The following is a 23,293-nucleotide window of genomic DNA, read 5'->3' as shown; positions in this document are numbered from 1 at the left end:
CGCAGAATAAAGTACATGGTTCATACACCCCATTTTCACCCCCAACTCACTAGGGAAAACTTTGTTGTTCATCCACTTCAATTATATATTGAATAGCCTTCCAACTTTTTATGATTATTTTTTGTTCTAACGCTTTACTTTTTGTAACGGCGCCAAGTCTGCTAGCGTACTGTCTTTCTGAAGTTGAAATCAACGTTGAAATCTTCCACCTTGTGAATTTCCACAGAACTGAGTTGCCTGAAACGAACATTTCATGGATCGCCTGTTCTAAGAAAAGCTCGGATCCTGGGGTAGAGGTAGGGGTGGGGGGGGGAGTGCATTCTGGAAGAGTTCATCTAGTGGACATGTCTATTTCGTCTGCTCCTGAAGTGCTGATTGGCTGTGGCGACTGGCTCCCGCGCAAGTGCAGCCCAGCCCAGCCAATCAGACCTTCAAAAGCAGACGAAGTGGACATGCCTACTAGGTGGAGTATTATGTAATACTTCCCGTGTGAGAGAGCGTCGCAAAACTGCTTAAGTATGCAATTGGAGATATTTGTTCCGTATTAGTTCACACACCGCTGTAGCCCCTGTTTCCCCTTCAGTTTTTATTTCGGCCGTCACTATTTGCTTCTGTTCTCCGTGAAACGAAAACCGTTACAGAAAGCGACTTAAAAGAATGTCGCTTATCAATGAAGGCTCAGCAGAACCGTAGATATCTTTAATCTAAAAGTTATCAGGAAGACATGTTAGTAGTAGTATGACGATGTGTGGTATATTATGGCGCAAGGGCCAGGTATGGCCAAAGAGCGCCAAGCCAATGGTAATGAAATCCAAGTGAAGCGATAAATTACGAGCAATGGTTGCAATAGGGCTGTAAAGGGGCCTAAAAGACGGTCACTGCAAAATGTGTAAGAGCTACATATAATAAAACTATGACAATGACTATGAAGCGTGCCAAGAACGCGAAAGAAGCATTGTAAAAGAATGACAATGTGCTAAAATTGGTCATTTCGATAAAAAATTCGAAAAAAGCACTACTGCCCTAACAGAGTCCTGAAGCGCAAGGACCTGAAGGTGTGTGCTGTACAGGACTACTATCACAGCAGCATCCTCTAGAGAGAGGATGTGCTACGATACTATTGGACTATTAACATGCAGAACCACATCATTCAAGAAACCTAGGGCAGCTTTGGTGGTAAAAAGGGGTTCCTTACCAAGAAACATACCGAAATGGAGAGGGATACAATACCGGTATGCTAGAGAAAAATGTTTCCTTCTTTCTCTTTCGGCTTCCCGACACTCCACGAGGACGTAGAATAGTAGAGTAGTAGTAGTAGTAGTAGAGGGAGGTTAAGAATACGGGAGCACTGTGACTTGCATCTACGTAAATCAGTAAATAAAAAGAAAGTAAATTAAGCGGGTTTCCGTAATAAGAGGCACCCTATCAAAAGAAAATCCAGGAAACCTAGGTGAATTGTATTATTATATGGCAGAGCAGTGATTATCGGCTTTATTATACTGAGCGTCTATGAAAATGAACCTTCACAAATGGTTTCTTCACCGGACTGGCGAACGCAAAATAAATAAGTCCTTTTCTAGTGAGCGAATAAGCAAAAGAATGTGTGATTGGCTGAGTGAATGAATGAATGAGTGAGTGACCGAGCCGACTCGTGAGCTGGTCTAAGAACTCAAATGTGCAACGTATATTTAGTAGCTATAACGTCCCTCTTTACTGGAGATATAAGCCATTAGAAAGAAAGGTTCAAATTACCGTTGCTGTGTAAATTTTGATATTTTTTTGGAACCTCAGATTTCACTCAATCAGCTTAATACTTAATATGTCACTTGTACGAAACATGTCCTCGTTTAGCATGGTTTTGCACACAGATATCTAAGTTGTGGGCCATGTTATTACATCGCCATGCTCAATACTAAATCTTACGTTGCTCAGCTGAGGGTAGAAATTCGAACGATCCCGATACAATATCACGTTTTGGAGTGCATGCAAGGAGGGATTTTTTTCGGAAGGCCATAGCTAAAGGATACAAACGGCAAAGGTTCTGCGGGCGACATACCGGGAATGTCTATAGCAAAGAAAAATGGCGCAATTTTCGGACCCACCACCTTCGACGAAAGGGACAACCGCGGCATTTCCCGGTCGGAGAAAGATGGGGCGGCAGTCGGGGGGGAGCAGAAGCGTGGCGTGAGATGATGTCGAAGCGTCTCCGGCTCGGGCCTCCCAGACCGCGACATCTATTTCTGGAGTAGAGGGTCGCGTCGGTAGGGGAAAGAAGATTGGGCGGAGGCTGGGGAGCGAGAACCGAGGAGAACGCGTGTACGAAGCAGAACGCGCCAAGGCAAAGGAACGAACGCAAAGTCACGCAGTGCGCCAATTAGCTTCTTCCTGCCGCCGAGGCATTCAGGAGACAAGCAGACGTTGACAGGGGCTGCTCAATGGGCGGCATTCTCGACCCACCGCAGCATGGCGGTGGACAGCTTGGACCGTGGTGCGGACACCGTCGTCGCGCCGACGCTCTTGAAGAGTGGAGTGCCCGTCTTCGCGTCTCGGAGGCTCTCCATTAGTTCGGAGCAAGTTTATGCTGGAAGATGCTGACATTATTTACAGTTACAGCGGGGGAACGTGGAAAGGAGGGGCTAAAGAGGATTCTGAATGACCCAAGAGCCCGGGAGACTGCCTTTGCTTCAGTTCGTTGACCAATGGACTTCGCGCAAGCACCCGTATTTCGGGCGTCTGTAGTCATAAAAAGGAGACGAAATTGCGCAAATTGGTGAGGGTTCAAGGTGAAAGAAACAGCCGGACGGATGCGAGGACGACGACGAGCGACACGATGTGAACTAGTTTGCAATCAGCGCTTCTTGTGTTATGCCGCTGGTCTTGGTGCCGCTGTTGTAGATTTGCCATTTAGTGACATAAGCCTCGCACAGAGGCAGTGCTCCCTTGCAATAGTATCGCGGATAAAAAGAGTATACGAGCTCGCGCAGATGTCATCACATATCCATTACAATGGGATGTCTCGAGATGTTTTGTTATCTGCGTCGTCATAAAAGCAACGGCGAGCTCTTAACATTGTATGCCGGCGAATATCGATGTTAGGAAATGTGCCGTAAAGGGAGATGAAGTCCAAGACGGGATCGGTATTGCGCGACTATTTTCCCCGGTGCCTCCTCAACGTCTTCTTGCTTCTCCTGGAAGCCGAACGAAAGGAACGATGGCGTCACCGAGCAGAGGCTGCGACTGCGATTCCTTGGGATACGACGGTTAAGCACATGACCTTTCTTCGCTGTTTTGGTCAAAATATCTTCTGGTGTAATTTTTACATTTCTTCTATGATTAGAAACGATGTTTTCCACTATCAGCCACTTCGAAGTAAAACGAAGCGACGAAGCTGCCAGCATCTACGAAGTCAAGCAACGTGGAAATCTATCCGTCCGTCCGTCCGTCCGTCCGTCCGTCCGTCCGTCCGTCCGTCCGTCCGTCCGTCCGTCCGTCCGTCCGTCCGTCCGTCCGTCCGTCCGTCCGTCCGTCTGTCTGTCTGTCTGTCTGTCTGTCTGTCTGTCTGTCTGTCTGTCTGTCTGTCTGTCTGTCTGTCTGTCTGTCTGTCTGTCTGTCTGTCTGTCTGTCTGTCTGTCTGTCTGTCTGTCTGTCTGTCTGTCTGTCTGTCTGTCTGTCTGTCTGTCTGTCTGTCTGTCTGTCTGTCTGTCTGTCTGTCTGTCTGTCTGTCTGTCTGTCTGTCTGTCTGTCTGTCTGTCTGTCTGTCTGTCTGTCTGTCTGTCTGTCTGTCTGTCTGTCTGTCTGTCTGTCTGTCTGTCTGTCTGTCTGTCTGTCTGTCTGTCTGTCTGTCTGTCTGTCTGTCTGTCTGTCTGTCTGTCTGTCTGTCTGTCTGTCTGTCCGTCCGTCCGTCCGTCCGTCCGTCCGTCCGTCCGTCCGTCCGTCCGTCCGTCCGTCCGTCCGTCCGTCCGTCCGTCCGTCCGTCCGTCCGTCTGTCTGTCTGTCTGTCATGCTGTCGTTGTCATGCAGTCATTGCTGCATGACAGCGATTGTTATGTGGTCATCATGCCGTCGTGGTCGTGCCATCGTCTTCAATCCAGCTTCGTAATCTGGTCGTTGTCATGCTTTCGTCGTCACACATTCGCCGTCATCCAACTGTCCTCAAGCCATCGTCGTCGCGGTGTCGTCGTTATACTATCGTTATCATTTTAGAATCGTACCTCAGTGTCGTAATGCCTTCGCCGTCATACCGTCTTAGTCACTGCACCGGTGCCATGCGTTCTTCGTCATTCCGACGTCATCAATACGTCGTCGTCATGCCGCGATATTCATGTGCGATTATGGCAAGCGAGCGTGATAGTAAAATTGGCGGGTACCGGTGACAGTGTTGTCGCAAACAACCGAAGCAACGGAAGTCTCAGAATTACTACTGCGGATTTTAAATAAACGAGACCAGCGATATGGTGTGCCGCGACATAGCTTGAATGCTAATAGCATTACCTTTGACAGTCATCGAGAGATGGGTCTCGTCGTAATTATTTTGATGCTGTTCACTTGCACAGGGAGTACGCTTTCAAGGCAATGACGTTAGATAAATATTCGAATTCTTATCAAAAGCGCCCCACTATACTAACGTACTGAATACTGCAAAGCCAAGTAGCGCTATAAGAACTGTTTTCTAATATTTGGGCGAAATTAAGGATTGGAAGGACGGTTAGGGTCTACCCTGTTACTATATGGCACTGAAAAATTTACAGTAGGAAATAACAAGTTTGGGGGGGGGGGGGGCTACATAGTTATGCGTCTCTTTTTCTGAGTACAACGGGATAACTTTTTCATTGTACGTAGACAATTTCGTAGCATCGCCTGCTCGTAGTATCGCTAGCTGCTACTGCCTTCGAAACATAGTTCATGTGTTAGAAGGCGAAATATCCAGACAGAAACGAACGATCGTCACGGAACAACAACAACAACAACAACAACAACAACAACAACAACAACAACAACAACAACAACAACAACAACAACAACAACAACGACGACGACGACGACGACGACGACGACGACGACGACGACGACGACGACACGAGCACAAGAGAGAGAGAAAAAGAGCACAACAGTTATACTTAACTACCCTGTTTTTGGGCAATCCCCTAGTGTGGGTATGTGCCACTAACATCTACGGTCTACATCTACATCTGCGACAGCAGCGCCAAATTCTACACTTCAGCGAAGCGTTTTATTATACAATGTCATGAATGCGACCAACACGCAACAGCGTGTTGGTCTGCGTGACCATTTGAACATCCTTGACATAGCATCCTCAGTGAGCGAACTGCTTGAATGACCTGATAAGCAGAAGGGTGCCGTTGGCTCACATCGCGACTTTAGTGGAAACCACCCTCGTGGTCGGCCTTCGAGTGACATTACGTGTTTTGTCTTGTTTAAATTGTGCTTGTTTTTTGACATATTCAGGCTGTGGCCGCGTTGTTTTTTCCGCTATCAGGTTTCCATGTTCAAATACGTATGCTATATATTCGCATAGGTGAGAAACGTTGTGTGAACTGGTTCACGCCTCTGTGATTGGTGAACGTCCTAGGTGTTAGTACTTTCCGTGTTGGTGTCCGTATAGAAACACCCTTTGTGTCTTCGTGTCGTGCTCGTGTGTGGATAGTGCTTATCAACATTTTTTTACGTTTTGCTCTCGCTGTTCTCGTTTCTCCCTGAGTAAAGAATATGGTATTTCGGGATAGCCAGCTGTGACGATGCCTGCTTTTCAATTTTTTTTACGTCCCAAATCAATAGAAGCCGATGCTTACGACGGGGAGGAGGGAGGGGGGGGGGCGGTGAAGAAAAAAATTTAGAAGAACGATGAACTACACACACCATCGGTCATAAATACAATGGCCGAAAAAAATATAAGTAAATCCGTCAAGCGTCGCAAAAAGAAGGCGATGATATCGATATGTTACATAAGCGGATGATATCTATAAACTACATAGACGACCAATAGCATCTCGTGCTTGCATTCTCGGAACCAAGAGCACGCACGTATTTTTTATTCGGAAATTATTAGTCGCTCTGTCCCTCTCTGATTACTTAAAATATGTCCGGCCTTCTTTTTTTCGTTGTTTCTTAGATTCTCTTCTGCATGCGTCGTTGCTTAGAAACGTCTCGCGACTGCTGCAGTACCGGCCCCATTCGCGACAACTGCAAATCGGAAATCCACCGCCTGCAGTGCTAACTGCGCCTCGTATGGCACCGCAGTCTGACACGGACACAGTTGGCGCCGGACGGATGCGCGGCTGTAGAAACTACACAAGCTTGCGCTGGGCGGAGTAATCACCCGACCAAGAAGAACCCGGGAGACGGACGGGTCAAAGGGAGAGCGTGGAGGAGAGAGAGAGAGACAGTATAGGCGCGTTTATACGACTCCCGGGAACGGGTTGGGTCTCTGGATGCAGGGGAATAAAGTGCCCTCGTATAACTCTTCTCACCGCCGCTATGCGGCGCGTATAGGCGTCCGTCCCTAAAGCCCCTTAATAATTTGAAAGTAGCGACACTCTCCTCCACTCCCGCGCTTTCCTCCTCGATTCACCTCGCCCGCCGGCTGTGCGCGCTGCGCACGGCACGCTTCGCAGGCCATCGCGCGCTCGCCGGCTTGATGCATCAGCTGGCACCCGTGATCGCACCTAATTTCGGGATTTTTTTCTCGCTCTATTATTAAACGAAAGCACTAGATAGGAATGCAATGTGCTTGACTCTACCATGACCCACATTTATCACCTTCTCGTTTGAGCAATGAAAGCGCTAAACGTGCGCGTTTGCAGCATGAATTAACAATCGCAGCGTACTGTATATAGCCCACATTGGCTTTGATATCTTTATACTGGTCACTTCAACAGGGCAGAGCTTTAATTAGCACAGTATTTAATTTAAATTTGTACGTTCTTTAATATTTTTCGACACAGTGACGCCCCGTTAAATGCAATTTCAACTAGCGCTGCATTTTCGCGGAAGTACTTTTTATGACACTATATTTTTGCAGTCGAGCCAGGCAGAGATTGCGGTAATTTAGTTGGACGTCATTGCGTGCGTGAAGTTTCAGAAGCAGGACAGTGGCCGCAAAAATGATGCGAAATTTGCTATAACGTGATTATGGATTTTTTTTTAGGGGGGGGCAGGGTGGGAGGGGTTCAGTCCTAAAAGGCTTGGGGCCTCGGTGTAATGCATATGCCGCGCATTTAATACCTGGGCTATAGAAATTTCATTTCTGCTTGAAATAGAACAATTTTTTTCTAGTTTTTCGTGCTCTCAAGAGATATATTTTTATTGACTACTGTAGAAGTGAGCGTAGCCAAGGGTTGGCTTGAAAGTTATGAATGATTGCTGACGGCAACGGACGACTAGATTAAAAGATGGGAAGGGGATGCTGTCTCTGTGACTTATTCAGTGTAGCCCATCGAATGCATTCAATTAGTGCCTCAGACGCCCGTGGTGATGCAATATTCAGCGCTGTAAAGGACGATAAGATAGAATTTAGCCCTTCTGTGACTGGGTCGGTTTCAAGGAAACAATTCGTACTATTTTAGAAACACAGAGCTTAAGAATCTGACGTTATTTTGATAGCATAACTAAATATAAATTGTAAAGATTTCACCTATCGCGAATGAAAGTCAGCCTTAAAAGGCATCTCTGCTGACTCGCTCCTCACGTGCCGCTAGACTTCGGAATCGCGGTAGACTTTCACAGTCGCGGCGGTCACACAAAGGCCTTCATCGCTCTAAAGATCCATAGCAGGCAAGAAGATGCTCAAAGCTTATTTGCGCGAAGTTTTGGTCCTCCTTTGCACATTATTCTTCCAATCTGTGGCATTAATGACTCTCCCAGATGTCATTCCTTTTGCAATTTGCCAATAAAGCTGTTTCGTAAGAGCTGGAAAAGCTGCCAGCCGCAGCCATTACCATAGATCTGAGAGGGCGGCATGCAGGGTTTTGCCAGTTTTTTCAGCTACTTACTGAAAACATCGTGCCACCCCAACACAAATTTCAGACGCAAAGTACAGGTCTGGAGCATAGAATACTCAGCCACTGTGACACACCAGCACATATCTGGCCAGATGCAATTTTTATTGCAGGTGACTCCTGAAACGTTACACGGAAAACACACAAAACATCCAGGATGGCACACACTTCGGAAAATAAAAATATTTATATAAACCGCCGGTTAGAAGTAGCATAAGCTCGAACCCAGTAACATGAAACATTGCATGGTGTTATTCTCCAGACGATATGCGTCCGATGTTGTGAATCCACTTTATTCTGCGGCTGATGTCGTTCTTCCCTCGAGGAATCGTGAAAAGCATGAAGCTACTTTTTCACGCCGGCCTGTGCACTGAAATGCGCAGCAACCCGGCATAACGCGGTGCGAAATGCAGAGTTCGAATTAGCTGAATAAAGGAACACGGCCTGCCCATGGCGCCGAAGAAAAACAACAACACAAGCAAAGCGACGCTTTCGCGCATGTTTCCAAGGCGACGGCTGGGGCCGGCCGGAGCGGCCAATCATCGGTCAGAATAGCGCCGAGTGGAGAGGCGGGAGAGGAGGATGTGCGAGGGTTGGCGGCGCGGCGGCAAAGTTCACAGAATAGCGCTACTTTCAGTATCGAGGGGCTTTATCCGTCCCACCGACTCGCTTCGCAAACGGCATACCCTCCCCCTGCGAAGGGGGAATTTATAAATTCGAGTCTCGGGTCGTTTCTCGTCTCGGGCTGTCACGGTTTCTCGGCCACTACATAGCACCGGCCGACCTCGCTCGCTCGCGATCTCCTCGTGTATTCTTTCTTTTATTCGTACAGGGCTGAGCGAATTTATGAATACTGTGACGGCGTCCTTTAGTGTCTTTCGTTGTAGCCGTGTTCGTTAAAAGGGGAAGGGAGATGTAAATGGGAAACAGGCTAAGTAGAGCAGTTTGGTTTCTTGGTCAGGAAATCGACAAAGCGTACGAACTTCTGCGGTTATTAAGGCAATAAATTTTATTGTTCCGTCCAGAAGAACTGGGGGGTTCGCGCCGCGATGTTTCGCTTCGATAAGCGACTTGACTTAGCGAATAAATGTCGTTGTGGCGCGCAAAAGCTGACCTCAATCTCTTGCTATTTTTTGTTTCGTTTGAACGCAGGCGCTTGCTTCAAAATTACGGTCCTCACCGAAGCGATCAGCTGAGGAATTACGAACGCACATATTTGAATTGAATTCTGGGGTTTTGCATGCCAAAGCCGCGATTTGATTATGAGGCACGGCGTAGTGAAGGACTCCGTATTAATTTTGACCTCCAGGCCATCTTTAACGTGCTTCCAATGCACGGGAAACGGGCGCTTTTGCATTCGCCCCATCGAAATGCGGCCGCCGCGTTCGGGATCCGATCCGGCGACCTCGTGCTTAGCAGCGCAACACTGTAGTCGCTAAGCCTCCGCGGCGGCTCGAACGCGCATATTTAAACGAAGGGCTGGAAGACGACAGCGATGTTAAATCTGCGCTAAAACTTGTCTGATTCGATTTTGCTGTAATTGAATTACGGAACCTTTCAGCGATAACGCGATCAGCAAATAGATTAAGCCGGACAGTTATTCGCTTCACTGTTGCTTCTGACTACAGCCACGATCTGCTCAGGACTCAGTATCACCTGCTGATTAAACGCGAAAGTCAACGCGAAAATTGAAAGTTATCGTGTTCCAACTATGACGCCATCTGATGTGTGCGTGCTTTCACAATCAAAATTCAGGCATGAATATCTGTGTCCTGCTCCTTAATTACACATTCTGATTTTATCTTATTGTCGTGCGGTTAGTTTGAGGCGTTTAGCAGTTAATGTGCTGAGCGAATCCACTTTTTAGCAAACACTAGGAAAATTTGATGTGACATGATGATGATGCAGGCGTAAGTTGCTGTTTTAGACTATGGTTTAGAGAAAGGAGTAGAGTTTCGGGTTAAGATTGCTATAGGGATATATGGCGCTCTGATTGTTTACTATATATGCGTATATATACTATATATGGCATATCTACTACATGCACTATATATGTTTCCTGTAGCCTGAGAATCATGAGCACTAAATTGATTGTTGTACGACTCGTCATGACTTCGCTGGGGAGACGCGCGTCGTGAGTTTTTAAATCCACAATTTAAGTTTGGTGCTTTTCGTTTTTGCGCTTACTTCGCAGCGTTCTTGTAGACGAAGTGCTTTACATAGACAAGTTTTTCAATTTCTCCGTATTTTGGTTACAATACCAGCCAGAACCTACTATGTTTCTTGGGTTCGAAACAATTGTTTTTTCTTCTCCGTAATATTTCGAAAACAATCGCACAGCAGCAGTGAAAGGCTAAGCGAGATCAGCCATCGCCCATGTCGGAGTTGTCAGTGATGATTTTGGTTCGAGGTGGTTAAGCTAAGGAACCACAGGAACGCCAGAAGCCATATGGACAATGCATGTGTGATCGGCGCACGGTCCAACCGTCCCATTCTGGGCTTAACGGTCATACGTATAGTTTCGGCGCTCGTAGCTAATAATTAATCACGAGTGCCACTTATCCTTTTCCTATAGTCTCAGTCTGGAAATCTTTGAAAACATGATCGGGCGAAGCAGTGCTCGCGTACTTTGTCGAAATTCATGACCAGTTGGCCAACGCGCATGACGTCACTAACATAAAATAAAATTATGTATAACATTCCCGAAAGCAAGTACAGCAAACGTGTCACGTAGCAGATACCCCGGCACGCGCTGCTTAATAAAAAAAATGAAGTTATCGACATTGTATTCGCACGATGGTCTATCGTGCCTAATGACAAAGAGAGCACGGTTTCGTTATTTGCTAACGTGGCCGCCTCCACTTTCGTCCTGCTTCATCATAAGCTTTCTGCAAATATTTCTGAAAGAACAAAAGCTTGGCGAGGGCATTGTTCAACTGGCGAAATAAAACTACTTCCCCGATTAAACAAAACGCTCTGGAACTAAGTCGCTTATTTCACCGTTTTCCCCGGGAAACTTTGAGGATTTGGCGCCTCGAAGGATAATCCGGGCTTTTGGAGGCTATCGTACAGAGCAGAAAAGCCTAAAGTAAACAACAAGAACAAGAAAGCTCACGTGAAAATTGAGTGCGCAAGAGTATTACTCTCAATACGGACTACACACACACTACCGTGCGCCAAACACTAACAAGATCAGCTGACGCTTCTTTCCCTCTACAGCAAAGGTCGGAAGCGGGCTCGTTGTTTTGATCGGCAGGCGTAGCTTCCAGAAAGGAACCACCCCCAAAGAAACAAGGCAGGAACTTCATACGAAGAAAAGGACGGGATCAACTCGAACTTGCCAAGTCTCGAGCTCCATGCCTTCGCATCGCGCCCGCATGAGCAACAGCCCCCCCTTCCAACATCGGCGACTCGCCGGGCTGCAGGTCTTCGCTGAAAGACAGGATCAGAGAGGAGGGAGGGAGGGAGTGAGAGAGAGAGAGCAAAGGAGAAAGGGGGCGATGATTCTCAAAGAGCCTCGGCGCCTGGTTTTCAACACTCGCGTCAGTGGATTTCCGAGACAACAAGCGAGGGGAGGGGGGTTTGGATCCAAGGGGCTCCGGAACGGGGCGTCGATAAATTGTGCCAGGCTGCGTTCTGACGGTTATGGCGCGAGCGCGGACAGCGGGAATTACGCGCGTGACGTAAATTCCGATGGAATGCCGCTCGCGCCGTCGTAAAACATCCCTTCTTTGCTCCCATCTCACTGGCAGCCAGCCCGCCTCCTCGTCCTCCCCAACATGCATCTCTCCCCTCCCCACTTTTCACTCCCTCAGCCCTTCGGTGCTCTTTGCTTTTCGTGTACGGGACGAAAACAACGGGCTATGCCATTGCGATAACGGCGGTTGTTTTTGCTTCTTAGCCAATGAACGTCTGCAACGTGACGGGTCCTTGCGACGCGAGAAGGAACGAGCGAAGGAAAGCGTCCGAGAGGGCTTGGCGGGCGAAGTCCGATGGAATTCCGCGAATATCTGGGTGAAAAGTCAAGAAGGGCTCTCGGATAGAAGTGTACTGGATATGATATAACGCAGCGTACGATCGTATTTCGGATCGAGGCGATCTTTCTGATGAAAACCGGAGAGGTTTGCCAAAAATAGTCATGTGGGGTTAGCGATAGTACGCCAGTGGTGGTAGTCGTGGTAGTGGTAGGCTACCTTAGCTAAGCGTTGGGCAAGTCTAGGTACAACAACAACAACAACAACAACAACAACAACAACAACAACAACAACAACAACAACAACAACAACAACAACAACAACAACAACAACAACAACCTGCAAGCTGCTGCTTTTTTGCCTGGTCATCTTTCCAACTTTGCTGCGGAATAAAATTCTATTCTATTCTATTAAACGCATGTAACGTGGACGGCCCGCGACAGTGCCTGCGTAGTAGAGGGGTTAGGGTGCGCGCCGTTCCGAAGGTCATGATGCTCGTGCAGCCCACGCTTGAAACGCTCGGTTGATCACTCTGTGTATACAGCTGGAATACACTGCGTTTAGAACGCACGTACGCACACACGCACAGATAGATAGATAGATAGATAGATAGATAGATAGATAGATAGATAGATAGATAGATAGATAGATAGATAGATAGATAGAGAGAGAGAGAGAGAGAGAGAGAGAGAGAGAGAGAGAGAGAGAGAGAGAGAGAGAGGGAGAGAGAGAGAAAATGAAATAGAGCAAGCAACTCGTCCCAAAGAAAATCGGCTGATGCATAAGCGAGCGTATTACTCATTTCATCTTGACATCATTTCTTTCTTTCTTGCTCCGCACTTTACGATCTCCACGTATTTCTGTACGCTTTTCCTTCTCTGCATTCAAAGACTGAGTACTATTCTCGTTTCCTTCGGGAAGCGGGTTATAAACGAAACATCAGGGGCGCCGCACTCCAAGCCTGCGCTTACCCGTTATACGCCTGCTTCATCTTCGGACAAACGGGCAAAGCGCGCCGTCTGGACAGCATGAAGAGAAGCACGCGGGTGCGCGAGCCTTTGCCTGCCAAATCAATATCTCGTGGTGGCAGCCTAGAAAAACGAAAGAAGGGAGAGGCGGGAGTAGAGACGGTACGTCCAGACGAACCAGCCAATATCGGAATCTTCGCGCAGAGCGAGGCGCGTCTGCCGGCGACGGCGCTGGCGCCTGGGGCACAGCGCCTACTGGAGTGGGCGCCGTGATTCCTTTCCCGCCTCGCGTTTGTTCACATTTGGGTCTGTGGTCGCCACAGCACTGCAAGGCGGCAACCGCACGCAATGAGGTAGTCGCATTACGGATGAAACTGTGGCTACGTGCAGGCGTTGTGGTTGACTATGTCAAACGGCTTTCCTTTTTCTTCTGGAACAAGATTGATAATAGAGAGCAAGTGAAAAAGGAATAAGGGCAGCTCCGCTGATTACAGACCAGAAAAATTGCTGCGATGCTCCTCGGCGATGTGTTTGCTGCTGCTTATGCTTAATGCGCCTCTTCCGTTCTAGCCGTTGGACGCGTTTCATCTGCATATGCGTATGTAGCGGTTCTCGGAGAGAAAATTAATTTAACCATAGAAGCAAAAGGAAAAGAAATTGAGAGTCGGGTGTCGGCTAGTGCATTGCTTTTCCTTTCGCAGAAGCACTGCGCGCAACCACTACCTCTCCGTTAAAGCACAGTTTAAGACAAGCAGCATATAACGCAAAATAAAGATGATTGTGGGTTGAAATAAATTTAGGTAAAAGCTAGTTTCTCCGTTGGTGTTATAAAGTTTGCCTTCAAAAGTTGCACTACAGTCTCCGGCCTGAATCGCTTGTGTAGTGTGAACGATTGGTGACACACACACACACACACACACACACACACACACACACACACACACACACACACACACACACACACACACACACACACACACACACGCACACGCACACACGCACACACGCACGCACATTGTTACGGAACGATAAACGAAGACAGATGAATATGATTAAGATCGCAGACGCTGGCTGCTGCGTGTTGTTGGTGGTCAGCCATCTTAACCACTCTGGCTAATCCTGTATATATATTGTAAACAAAGCCTTTCTATACTCGCAAGATCCCCGTAGCTATGTATAAAACGAGAAAGAGCTGGCGGACCACACGTGCCATCATAAGCGGGCAAAAGTCTCGGACTCGGCATCTTGGTGTACACGTCGCTATACGAATATGTCGATTATAAGACGCTCTTACAACACGTGAGCAAAGCGTTCCGCAATTACTGGGATGGCATCTGCACCTTCAGTCTACAGGAGATGCCTGCTCTCCCTTGATCTCTTCGTACATGTTCAACAAATTCAAGTGTTAGGTTGAGCCTGTAGGTGGTGTATTCTTGGAACTACTGACCAACGAATATGGAAGCGAGCGCTGAAAGTACAGGGACCGCGTCGAGTCTGGAGGATGATTATTTAATTACATAGGAAACGTAAATATGGGACGTGAAAAAACACGCAAATACAAAGCGAAATCGCACTACTAACAAATACCCCTGAGGTAACACATCTTTTTCAATGGGTTTTAATGGCGCCAGGGCCAGTTCTTGCCAAAGAACGCCGAAATAACGCATTACACGCTGCATCTTTCGCAATTATCATGATATTAAAAATGTCAAACCATGTGTCACTTATTACGCAGCAATACAGGCAGCGCATTGTGCTAGCGTGTATACTTGATGCCTTACAGAAAGGAAATAAACGTGGCAAGACACGAGGTGCTGTTCTTTTCATATCTAATTTCGCATAAGCTGGTTTTGCGCAATAGCCTGCCAGGTGATGCTATGTGCAAATGCTGGGAAACAGGGAAAAAAGAAGAAGATGACACAACAGGGCGCCTTCTCGTGTCCTTTTATTGTAGTGTTTGTATCGTGTCATGTCCAACTAAGAAACACAACCCCATGTATCAGCAGCCTGTTGGGTACCTTGAGTTACTTTTCACGCGGACTTTCCGGTCGACTAAAGTTCGTCGCCACCAACTATAGCGAAGTCGTGTCTGCGTCGGCTCAGATCTGATACTCAGTTCCATGCACAGTGACGCCGAAGTTAGCATAGTTAAAAAAAATATACTGCACAGTAATAGAAACTTGACCGTACTTTAAGCCGGGACGCTTGTTCACTGATACTGACGTCAGAGTTTGTCGCGGAGCCAACGACGTGCGTCCACGATAAAGCGTGCCAAGAATGAGTGACGGGCAATGAAACGCGTTGTGGGACGCAAAGGCACGAGGGACTTGCTGAGGGCCCGCCTTAGCAGCGATGGAGGAAGCGGAAGTGCGAAAGGAAACGCGAGGGAGCAGGCGCCGCTTCCGCATCTCCCCTTCCACTTGCGCGGGAAGAGAAAGCCGGAAGCTGGAGTTGTCGCCAAGCTGCGCCAGCAACATTCTATCTTATTTTCTTTCTTTCGGGCCAAGAAGGCTAAACAAGTGGTCTGTCTGCCCAACCACTGGAGGTACTGAATCGAAACATTTTCGTGCCGAGAAATGACTTACCGTGTTTTTCTTTTTCTATTTTTTGACGTTCCCTGTTCCGCTTTCCCTCTTCTAGCGTTCCCACTCCACAGTTTGGACCGCTCCGTATTGTTGGCTCTTGCTTACTCTGCACGCATGCACTATCTGGCCAAAGTTGTGGGAAACACCGTAGTTATCTCGCTCCAACCTTTCATTACGCTCCTTTCCCTGTTACTAAGGAAACGTGAAAGTTAGATAAATAAACAAAATTTGATACGGGGGGGAGGGGAGGGGGGGCTTATAGAGCATTTCTTTCTTGTTTTTTTTTTCTTTTTCGGGCTGCTCCGGGAAATTGCGTTTGTGCGATATTGGAAAAACGTGCTTTTTTCTTCGTGTTCTCTTCAATATTATCCCTTCTTCACATATTTTTTGCGATAAGAAATTCTACGGGTTATTGTGCTGTTTATCGGTTGCCCTGAAAGTGAGGACACGTGAGGCAAACACTCGGAACCCCGGGCCGGCAGCGCCGCGTATGGTGGTCAGCAATTCTGAATACATACAGCAAATAACACAAATAACTGAATGCTTAGGGCATATGCTCTGTTGGCTGTGACGGAAAGTCGGCGCGAAGAGTAGCTACTTTCCTTTGTTGGTATATTTTTTTCTGATAACAAGAAATTAGACGAACTCATAAGTTTAGCACTGCCGAAGACAAAAAAAAAATTGTAAATAACCACCGGCCTTTGAAAGAGACAATTCGCTACCGTTTAAAATACCCTTCAACCTCACAGTTGAGCGAGAGGTTGCCCGTGCTGTTGTAGCGGAGGTGGACAGATAGGGCCAGACAGTCCGCGTTGGACATTCAGGAAGGAACGAGCTTTCGCCGCAATGAGCATGCTGCAACTGGGTAGTTGACGCAAAGCACTGGCATTCGGTGACGTGATGCATCTGGTGGCGTGGGACACTGTATCTTGTGATATGGAGTATTTCATTAGTGAGAGAGTGAGAGGGAGCGAGAGAATGAGAGATAGTGAAATATAGATAGGGCGATGGAACATGTTTCAGCAATTTACAAGTTTGTGCAACCTGTATCCTGCCGGTGCGGCTCACAAGAAAGATCGTCTCTCGCTTACTCGCTTGTTTCAGCCACATTGAACTCGTGGGAAAGTGGCACTGCACTTTGTGTCCTGGAAAACTGTCCACAGGCTGAGAAGGATGATGGCTTCAGCTTCTATAGTCTGCTTTCCCAGATGTTTGTCATCTATTAAATAAGGACCACAGTTCTTTGCTTCGCCTATCTGTTCTCCAAAGAGCTGTTGCGTCGCATGCATTTTCTGCTTCCTTATAGCGTTCTTTTTTACCTTTGAAGTATTGTTCATAGCTCTTCCGAGATAGTCCCTGCATGCCTTTCTGTGTTTAGTATTAACACGGGAAGTCCACCGAACATTCCCTGCATTTTCAATTGGAAAGCCCACTGAACGTTCCCACACCTCTTAAAGAGATTTGTGATCATTTTTAGTATCACTGTGTTGGATTGTGAAGAATTGCGTAGAGTAAAATGCGCAGCTGATACTTGCGAGGCTCTGGATAGATTATCAGCTGTTATTATGTGTCTTTTTCTCTCGTCGGAGATTATGTGAAAGGAGAATGGAGCACGGTCTAAAATATGAAGATGAAAACGAAGCATTATACACTGAACCGTGCTGCGTTATCTCGATCGCAAGTGGCGTGGACGCCGCGCTCAACGTATCAAGCTCACAAGTGTCACTGCCAAAAACCATTCCGTCCTCGATTTATTTTTGGTCCTGACATAGGCGTTGAAAGCGCGACGGACCAACGCCCGCAGCATCTATCAATAAATCATCACACTCCATCAATGCGAAATCCCACTCCGTATGTACAGCCGCCCCTTGAAACGGAGCCAGGAGGTATTTTCTTCTCAACATATGTTTTCCTACGACTTTCCGCAACGAGGGTCGAGGTGGAGGAGCTTGTCTCGAAGACGCTCTAGGATGCGATGTCCGGGCGCGGCACTTGAACAGCCAATAAATATGAAGCGGCTTCCCGGAGGCGATATACGAGGACCCCACCGACGCGGTGCCTGAACCATCCGTGGTCCATATCGTTGTCTCCCCCCTGAATGCCGAGGGCCTGCTGGGCCGAGTTACTCGTGGCCGCACGTCGCGTGCTGGTCCGACGGCTCAAGCACGTCTCGACACCTTCCCGCCTCTTTGAGTGTGATTGATCGTGCGTGTCCTTGAAGCGCTCGCAGCCGCCGACTACGGTGCCACGTGCCACGCGAACGAGATACGGCGCTGCCCTTCTTTGACTTGCATACACATGGTATACTTTGCGGCCCCAGGACGTGCGGGCCCCCCCTATGTAAGCCCTCTCCATTTCGAGGCGGATAAATTTGATCGTTCGGGGGATCGTGTGAACACGCTTCGTGTGACGGAGTGGCTTTGCGTGTGCGACGAAGAACAGAGGACGGTTTGAGAAAGACAAGATTAAAAATTATAAGAAAAAAAAATGTAGAAGAAGAAAGCGGGAGCGCACAGCCGGGGTCAGCGACCTTCCCGGTTTTGTTCTTCCTGTTTTTAATCCTTTCGTGTTATTTTTTGGCATACTGTCGGTCATCCCTATGACACAAAGTGGCGGCTGTCCCGTGCGCTGCATATAGCAAATAGGCGGACGTGACAGTGCCTCCAAACGGCCTTGCTACACTATCATGTTGTCTACTTTTAGTCGGCAAGCTTAAATGTGTACATTTGTTTCGTACGTATTCCGATGTCTGTATATTGTTGCCCCAGATGCTCGTACACTTTGTAGCGATGAATGGTAGTTGTCACCACGTACACGCGTCTGTGCCTGTAGGCGTTGCTTCTTTCTTTTTTAGCAAGTTATTTATTATTCCGTAAAAATTTACATGTATTCAATTTTTCTAGCGCTCGCACATACTGCCATTGACAATAATGCCGAAGAAAACAGCTCAGGTCTACCACTCTGCCTTCCTTTGCATTAATCGTCCTGCTCTTTCTCTCTCTCTCGCTCTCTCTTTCGACGTCACCTAGTTTACGAACACACGATTAGACCATACATGTTTCACTGTTGCTGTCGTTGTTTTTTTCTGCAAAGAAAAGTGCAAGTTTTCCTAACGTCTGTTAATACGTTATTTGTTTTTCTTTGCCGAAAAGCCGCTACGCGCACTGCGGCGAGATGGCGCTGCTTTTTCCCACCTTTGCATTTCAGTATCCTACAATAGGTGGTATCCAAGTCCACGCCCCAGTCGTTACCTCTGGATATGCAGATCTTGAAGGCTATGCTTTGGCTGGTTGCATGCGGCGGAAGTGGTTTTCAGAGAGGGAAACACGTCATAGTTGTCGGGTTTTGGACACCACCTATACTGTGCGGGGTTTCATCGTATCGTAATCTCGTTTTCGTCCCGCCATACAGAAACCGCGCTTCCCTCCACTGAGTGTCGCCCATTTTTCAACCATATATGCAGGCACCACTGGAAGCAGCGCACAATATGATTACGTTCTGCGAATCGAGATACTAATGCCTTCCACTTCTCGTTTATTTTGGTTCGAGTTATTCCGACTAACGTGTAGCTTGTACTGGGGAAGCGAAAAACCTCTGGTAACTCGTTTCTCAAAGCACTTCCTTGTTTATCTTTCCTATTTCTCTCTTTCTGTAGTTTCTTACGAATTTTACAGTAGTTGATTTACTTATACCGGGAAGCTCATGGTTCGCTGCGTTTACTACAAATGTGTTTCAGCTTGATTCTTCAGGTTTATTGAAAGAAGAAAAGATATGAAAGGGAGCCTCAACTCCTCAAGCAAGCAAACAAACAAACAAACAAACAAACAAACAAACAAACAAACAAACAAACAAACAAACAAACAAACACCCACACGCAAGCAGAGAGACGGACGGACGGACGGACGGACGGACGGACGGACGGACGGACAGCGTGCTTTGTGTGCTGGTGGCCGTAGATGAGACAAGTTCTGTGCGCTTGTGTTGGTGTATGTGTCGCGCTTTTTGATATTTTCTTCTTTCTTTTCCTTTTTTTGTGTTTCCTTGGGCAGTATATTTGGGATTTTGGCATAGCCGGCTCCAACGTTGCCTACCTTCCCATCCTTCTCCATCTAAACAACAACAATAGGGATCGAGGAAGAACGAAAAAAAAAGGCGAGAGAGCATGGTGCGAAAGAGGAGAAGCAAACTGAAAATTCATTTTTATCTTTTTCTTTTTCAAAAAGGTTAAGCGTGCCCGGTCTTTTCAAATGCATTTCGGAGAAGGAAGCAGCGGAGCACTGCGCGAGCGCGTGCCTACTCGTTCGTAACCAGCGCTGTTTTGCAATCGGTCTGGCGAGACGCCAACTGTCGCACAGCAATGGCGCTAACTGTCGCTTTTCCGCCCCCTCCTCTTCTTGTGTCGCAGAGATCTGAGCCGAAACAACTTGACGTCCCTCGACGTGGCCGCTTTCGCCGACTTCCCGGGCCTGAGAGAACTGTGAGTATATATCGCTCTTGTCCGGGGCACCTCGTAATTGGATGCTGTCTGTCCGTGTCCCCAGCCAGCTCGATTCTCGGACGCTCTGTCACGGAGCGGCATGCGGCACTGTCGTCGCTGTGATCGTTAGTGAAGAAAAACTGCGCCGCGTCGGCTGCAATGTACGAATTACGTACGTCGCGAAGACGGAAGCTCGGCGAGCGCCGACGCTTTGTACGACAGGCCCCAAGTGTGCGATTGAACTGATTTAATTCGTCATATCGTTCCCGTTCACAGTAATGAAGGGAAACGATTGAATGTAGCTACGCACGCTTAGTTAGAGCTTGTTCAGAGACTTTCGCCGAGACGTTGTGCGCAAGAAATTGTAAAAAAACAACTTAAATATTGCTCTGTAAATCAGTGTAATTAACTGTTGCCCGTCTTATGCTGCAAGCGCGTGTGCTTGAAGTTCCGAGGGGGAGGCGGGACACCGTCAAGTGTTGCAAAACACGTTTAGCTCAAGTTATCCTGGTTTGCAGTTTACTATTTGCACATGACTAACTAACTAACTAACTAACTAACTAACTAACTAACTAACTAACTAACTAACTAACTAACTAACTAACTAACTAACTAACTAACTAACTAACTAACTAACTAACTAACTAACTAACTAACTAACTAACTAACTAACTAACTAACTACATGTATATCTTCGGACACTTTAGAATAGGGCGCTTATTGTACACACTGTTTCAGTACTTTAGAAAACTCACAATGTTAATACGACAGTACAAGCTTCTGATATACAACTTTTTTTTCCTCACTCCTTATCTAAAGGCCATAGTGGAAAAGTCGAGGGGGAAAGACGCAGTCCAATAATGTTGGAGAGAAAGAGCGAGAGAGGGAGACTAATGAGGTGCGAAGGGAAGGAATGTTTACCGGGAGATAGATATCCAGTTTTCTACCCTGCACTGGGGAAGGGGTAAGGGGAGACAGAACGACAAAGAAAACTACGCACAGAGAAAGAGAGCAATACATAAAAAAAAAACACACACACACACAAAGTAACGTGGAGTCTCACAATGATCAAGCGATCAAAATTAAGAAGAAATCGATAATAACTTTAAGCAGTCCGCGGTGGTTGCTTAGTGGCTGTGGTGTTGGGCTGCTAAGCTAGAGGTCTCGGGATCAAATCCGCGCCACGGCGGTCGCATTTCGATAGAAGCAAAATACGAAAACACCCGTACCCTTAGATTTAAGTGTGCGTTAAAGAACCCCAACTGATATAAATTATTCTGGAGTCCCCCAATACGGCGTGCCGCATAATCATATCGGGGTTTTGACTCGTAAAAGCGCATAATCAATTTTTTTTATAATAAATACGCAGACGAACCTGTTCACCATTTCGGTCAGCCGTGCAGGAATCTTACAGTGATCGCTGTTGTGGGCACGCTCGCCTTGTCGTTTTGATGTCCACCGCTAGTGTACGGGTGTCAGTCACTGAAATTCCAGATTGCTTTGCGAGAAGTCTATAGAGGGAAAAATTATGCGACAATGCCCCGAGCGGTATTAAACTCCGGTCCCACAGAGTGGCAGATGCTTTACCTTCTCTGCTGCTCTGGATATACTGCGGCAGAGAAAAAATGTTGCTCCCGCAGAGCGCGATCACGTCATTGGCCGCTCTGATTAGCTGGCGCCACGCTATACAACTTACCGATGTGCCAGCACCGAAGTGAAAGAACTTTATTGAAGCTATGGTTTAAATACGAAAGACAGGACAAGAAAGGAGGAAGAATAAATACCCGTGTTTCTGCACTTTACCACCGGAAAGCGCCATCACCGGCTTCTTCCCTAATGCCCCAGTGGGTAAGAGCCAGTACAAGACAAGACTATAGTGCCACCTCCACAACGAGCCGATGCTCGCAGGAAATTCAGACAGAAGACTATTCGGGAGATTTTGCCTGTGCAAATATTTACGCCTACCGATATCGTACAAAACTGTACGAGGATTACTGCGCATTATATATTAGGATGCCTCTGTGATTTAGTGATTGATGCATATATGCCGACATTATGTTTGTAGGTTTTATCTAGTGATTTGTTCCTTGATTACTCAAAGCAAGTTTACGCTCAATTGCCACTGCGTTAGTGGTCAAAAGTAAACCGAACTAGCCGGCCGGACGCGCGAACAAACCCAGGGATCAATTCAAATAATGGTTCGCAATGATAATAAATCACGAAAATTCTCGCTCATCTGCTGAAAGCTCTTACGAGCGGTAGGAAATTGGGAGCAGGTGCTTGGCTTAGCGTTAAATGTTATGCTAAAGGCGTACACGGACACACTATGATCACGCAAATACATCTACTGTGTCAACAACAGGCACGCAGATAAAGAAAATAATTAAGCAATTTACACTGTTCGTGTAACGTTCTTAACTCCTTGAAAATCAAGAAACGCTCACATATCGTAGCGCGGGGACGGTGCTTCCCACGGGCCGAGAATGTGCAGCAGCTCTAAGTTTGAGTCACATTGCCAGTGTAGCGTGGCCTTCAGAGATTGCCCCTCTCGCAATAACGGCAGCAGTCACATGGAACATGTTTCAAGCCCCTACGAACGTAGATGAGTACGCCCACTAAATCTTGTACATAAGGTAGTTCTTGTAAAAAAAAGCACTGAGTATGATGCGGTGAAGACATGGGTCTTCTTTCCCACTGAGCCTTCGGGACATGCGAAATTATCACGCAGCACGCGGAACAGTATCAGGTAACAAGTAGTAACAAGTAAGTGACATCAAGAATAGTAACAATTTCAAGACAACATTTTCTCTCTCTCTCTCTCTCTCTCTCTCTCTCTCTCTCTCTCTCTCTCTCTCTCGTTTTTGTCTGGAACTACAACGGCTCGTTCGGGCTCTAACAGATAGCGGCAAACATTTCCTAGCACGTTCATTCAAATTGACGAAATCGATGTAGCTTGCGCGGATGACCAAGCAACACCGATTTTATGCAACTTTATGTGAAACAGAACTTTGTAAGAGACAGCGAACCTAGAAAACGTTCAGTGAGACCCCTCGAACTGCACCAATGAAATACAGAAGAGGTCATTTTACGCGTGCGCTTTTAAGCATTCAGGTGCATACTGGAAAGGAAAATATCGGGACGACATTTGTCGGACAATCTGCATTGAGGTGACGAGTTTCGGGCTTTCCCCTAAACTTCGAAATTAAGCGCTCCTTGAGTTTTCACTTCTTCCCACGCTTGAATCGAGGCGCAAGTCAAAAGACTGCTGAAACCA

At 47.1% G+C, this 23,293-nt stretch overlaps 1 protein-coding gene across 2 annotated transcripts in view; it reads left to right on the top strand.

Moving 5' to 3' along the window:
• rk (G-protein coupled receptor rickets) overlaps positions 1-23,293 on the top strand; it is a 162,694-nt gene that overhangs the window by 100,136 nt on the left and 39,265 nt on the right. For both annotated transcript variants that reach the window (XM_075689970.1, XM_075689969.1), the window contains exon 2: positions 19,948-20,019. In XM_075689970.1, coding sequence (XP_075546085.1) covers positions 19,948-20,019 — 72 coding nt within the window. The remainder of the gene's footprint in view (positions 1-19,947; positions 20,020-23,293) is intronic.

This window comes from Dermacentor variabilis, chromosome 4 (genome assembly GCF_050947875.1).
Source record: "Dermacentor variabilis isolate Ectoservices chromosome 4, ASM5094787v1, whole genome shotgun sequence".
Classification (NCBI taxonomy): Eukaryota; Metazoa; Arthropoda; class Arachnida; order Ixodida; family Ixodidae; genus Dermacentor; species Dermacentor variabilis.
Note: the sequence above shows the minus strand (reverse complement) of the source record. Positions and strands in the feature narration are given on the sequence as shown.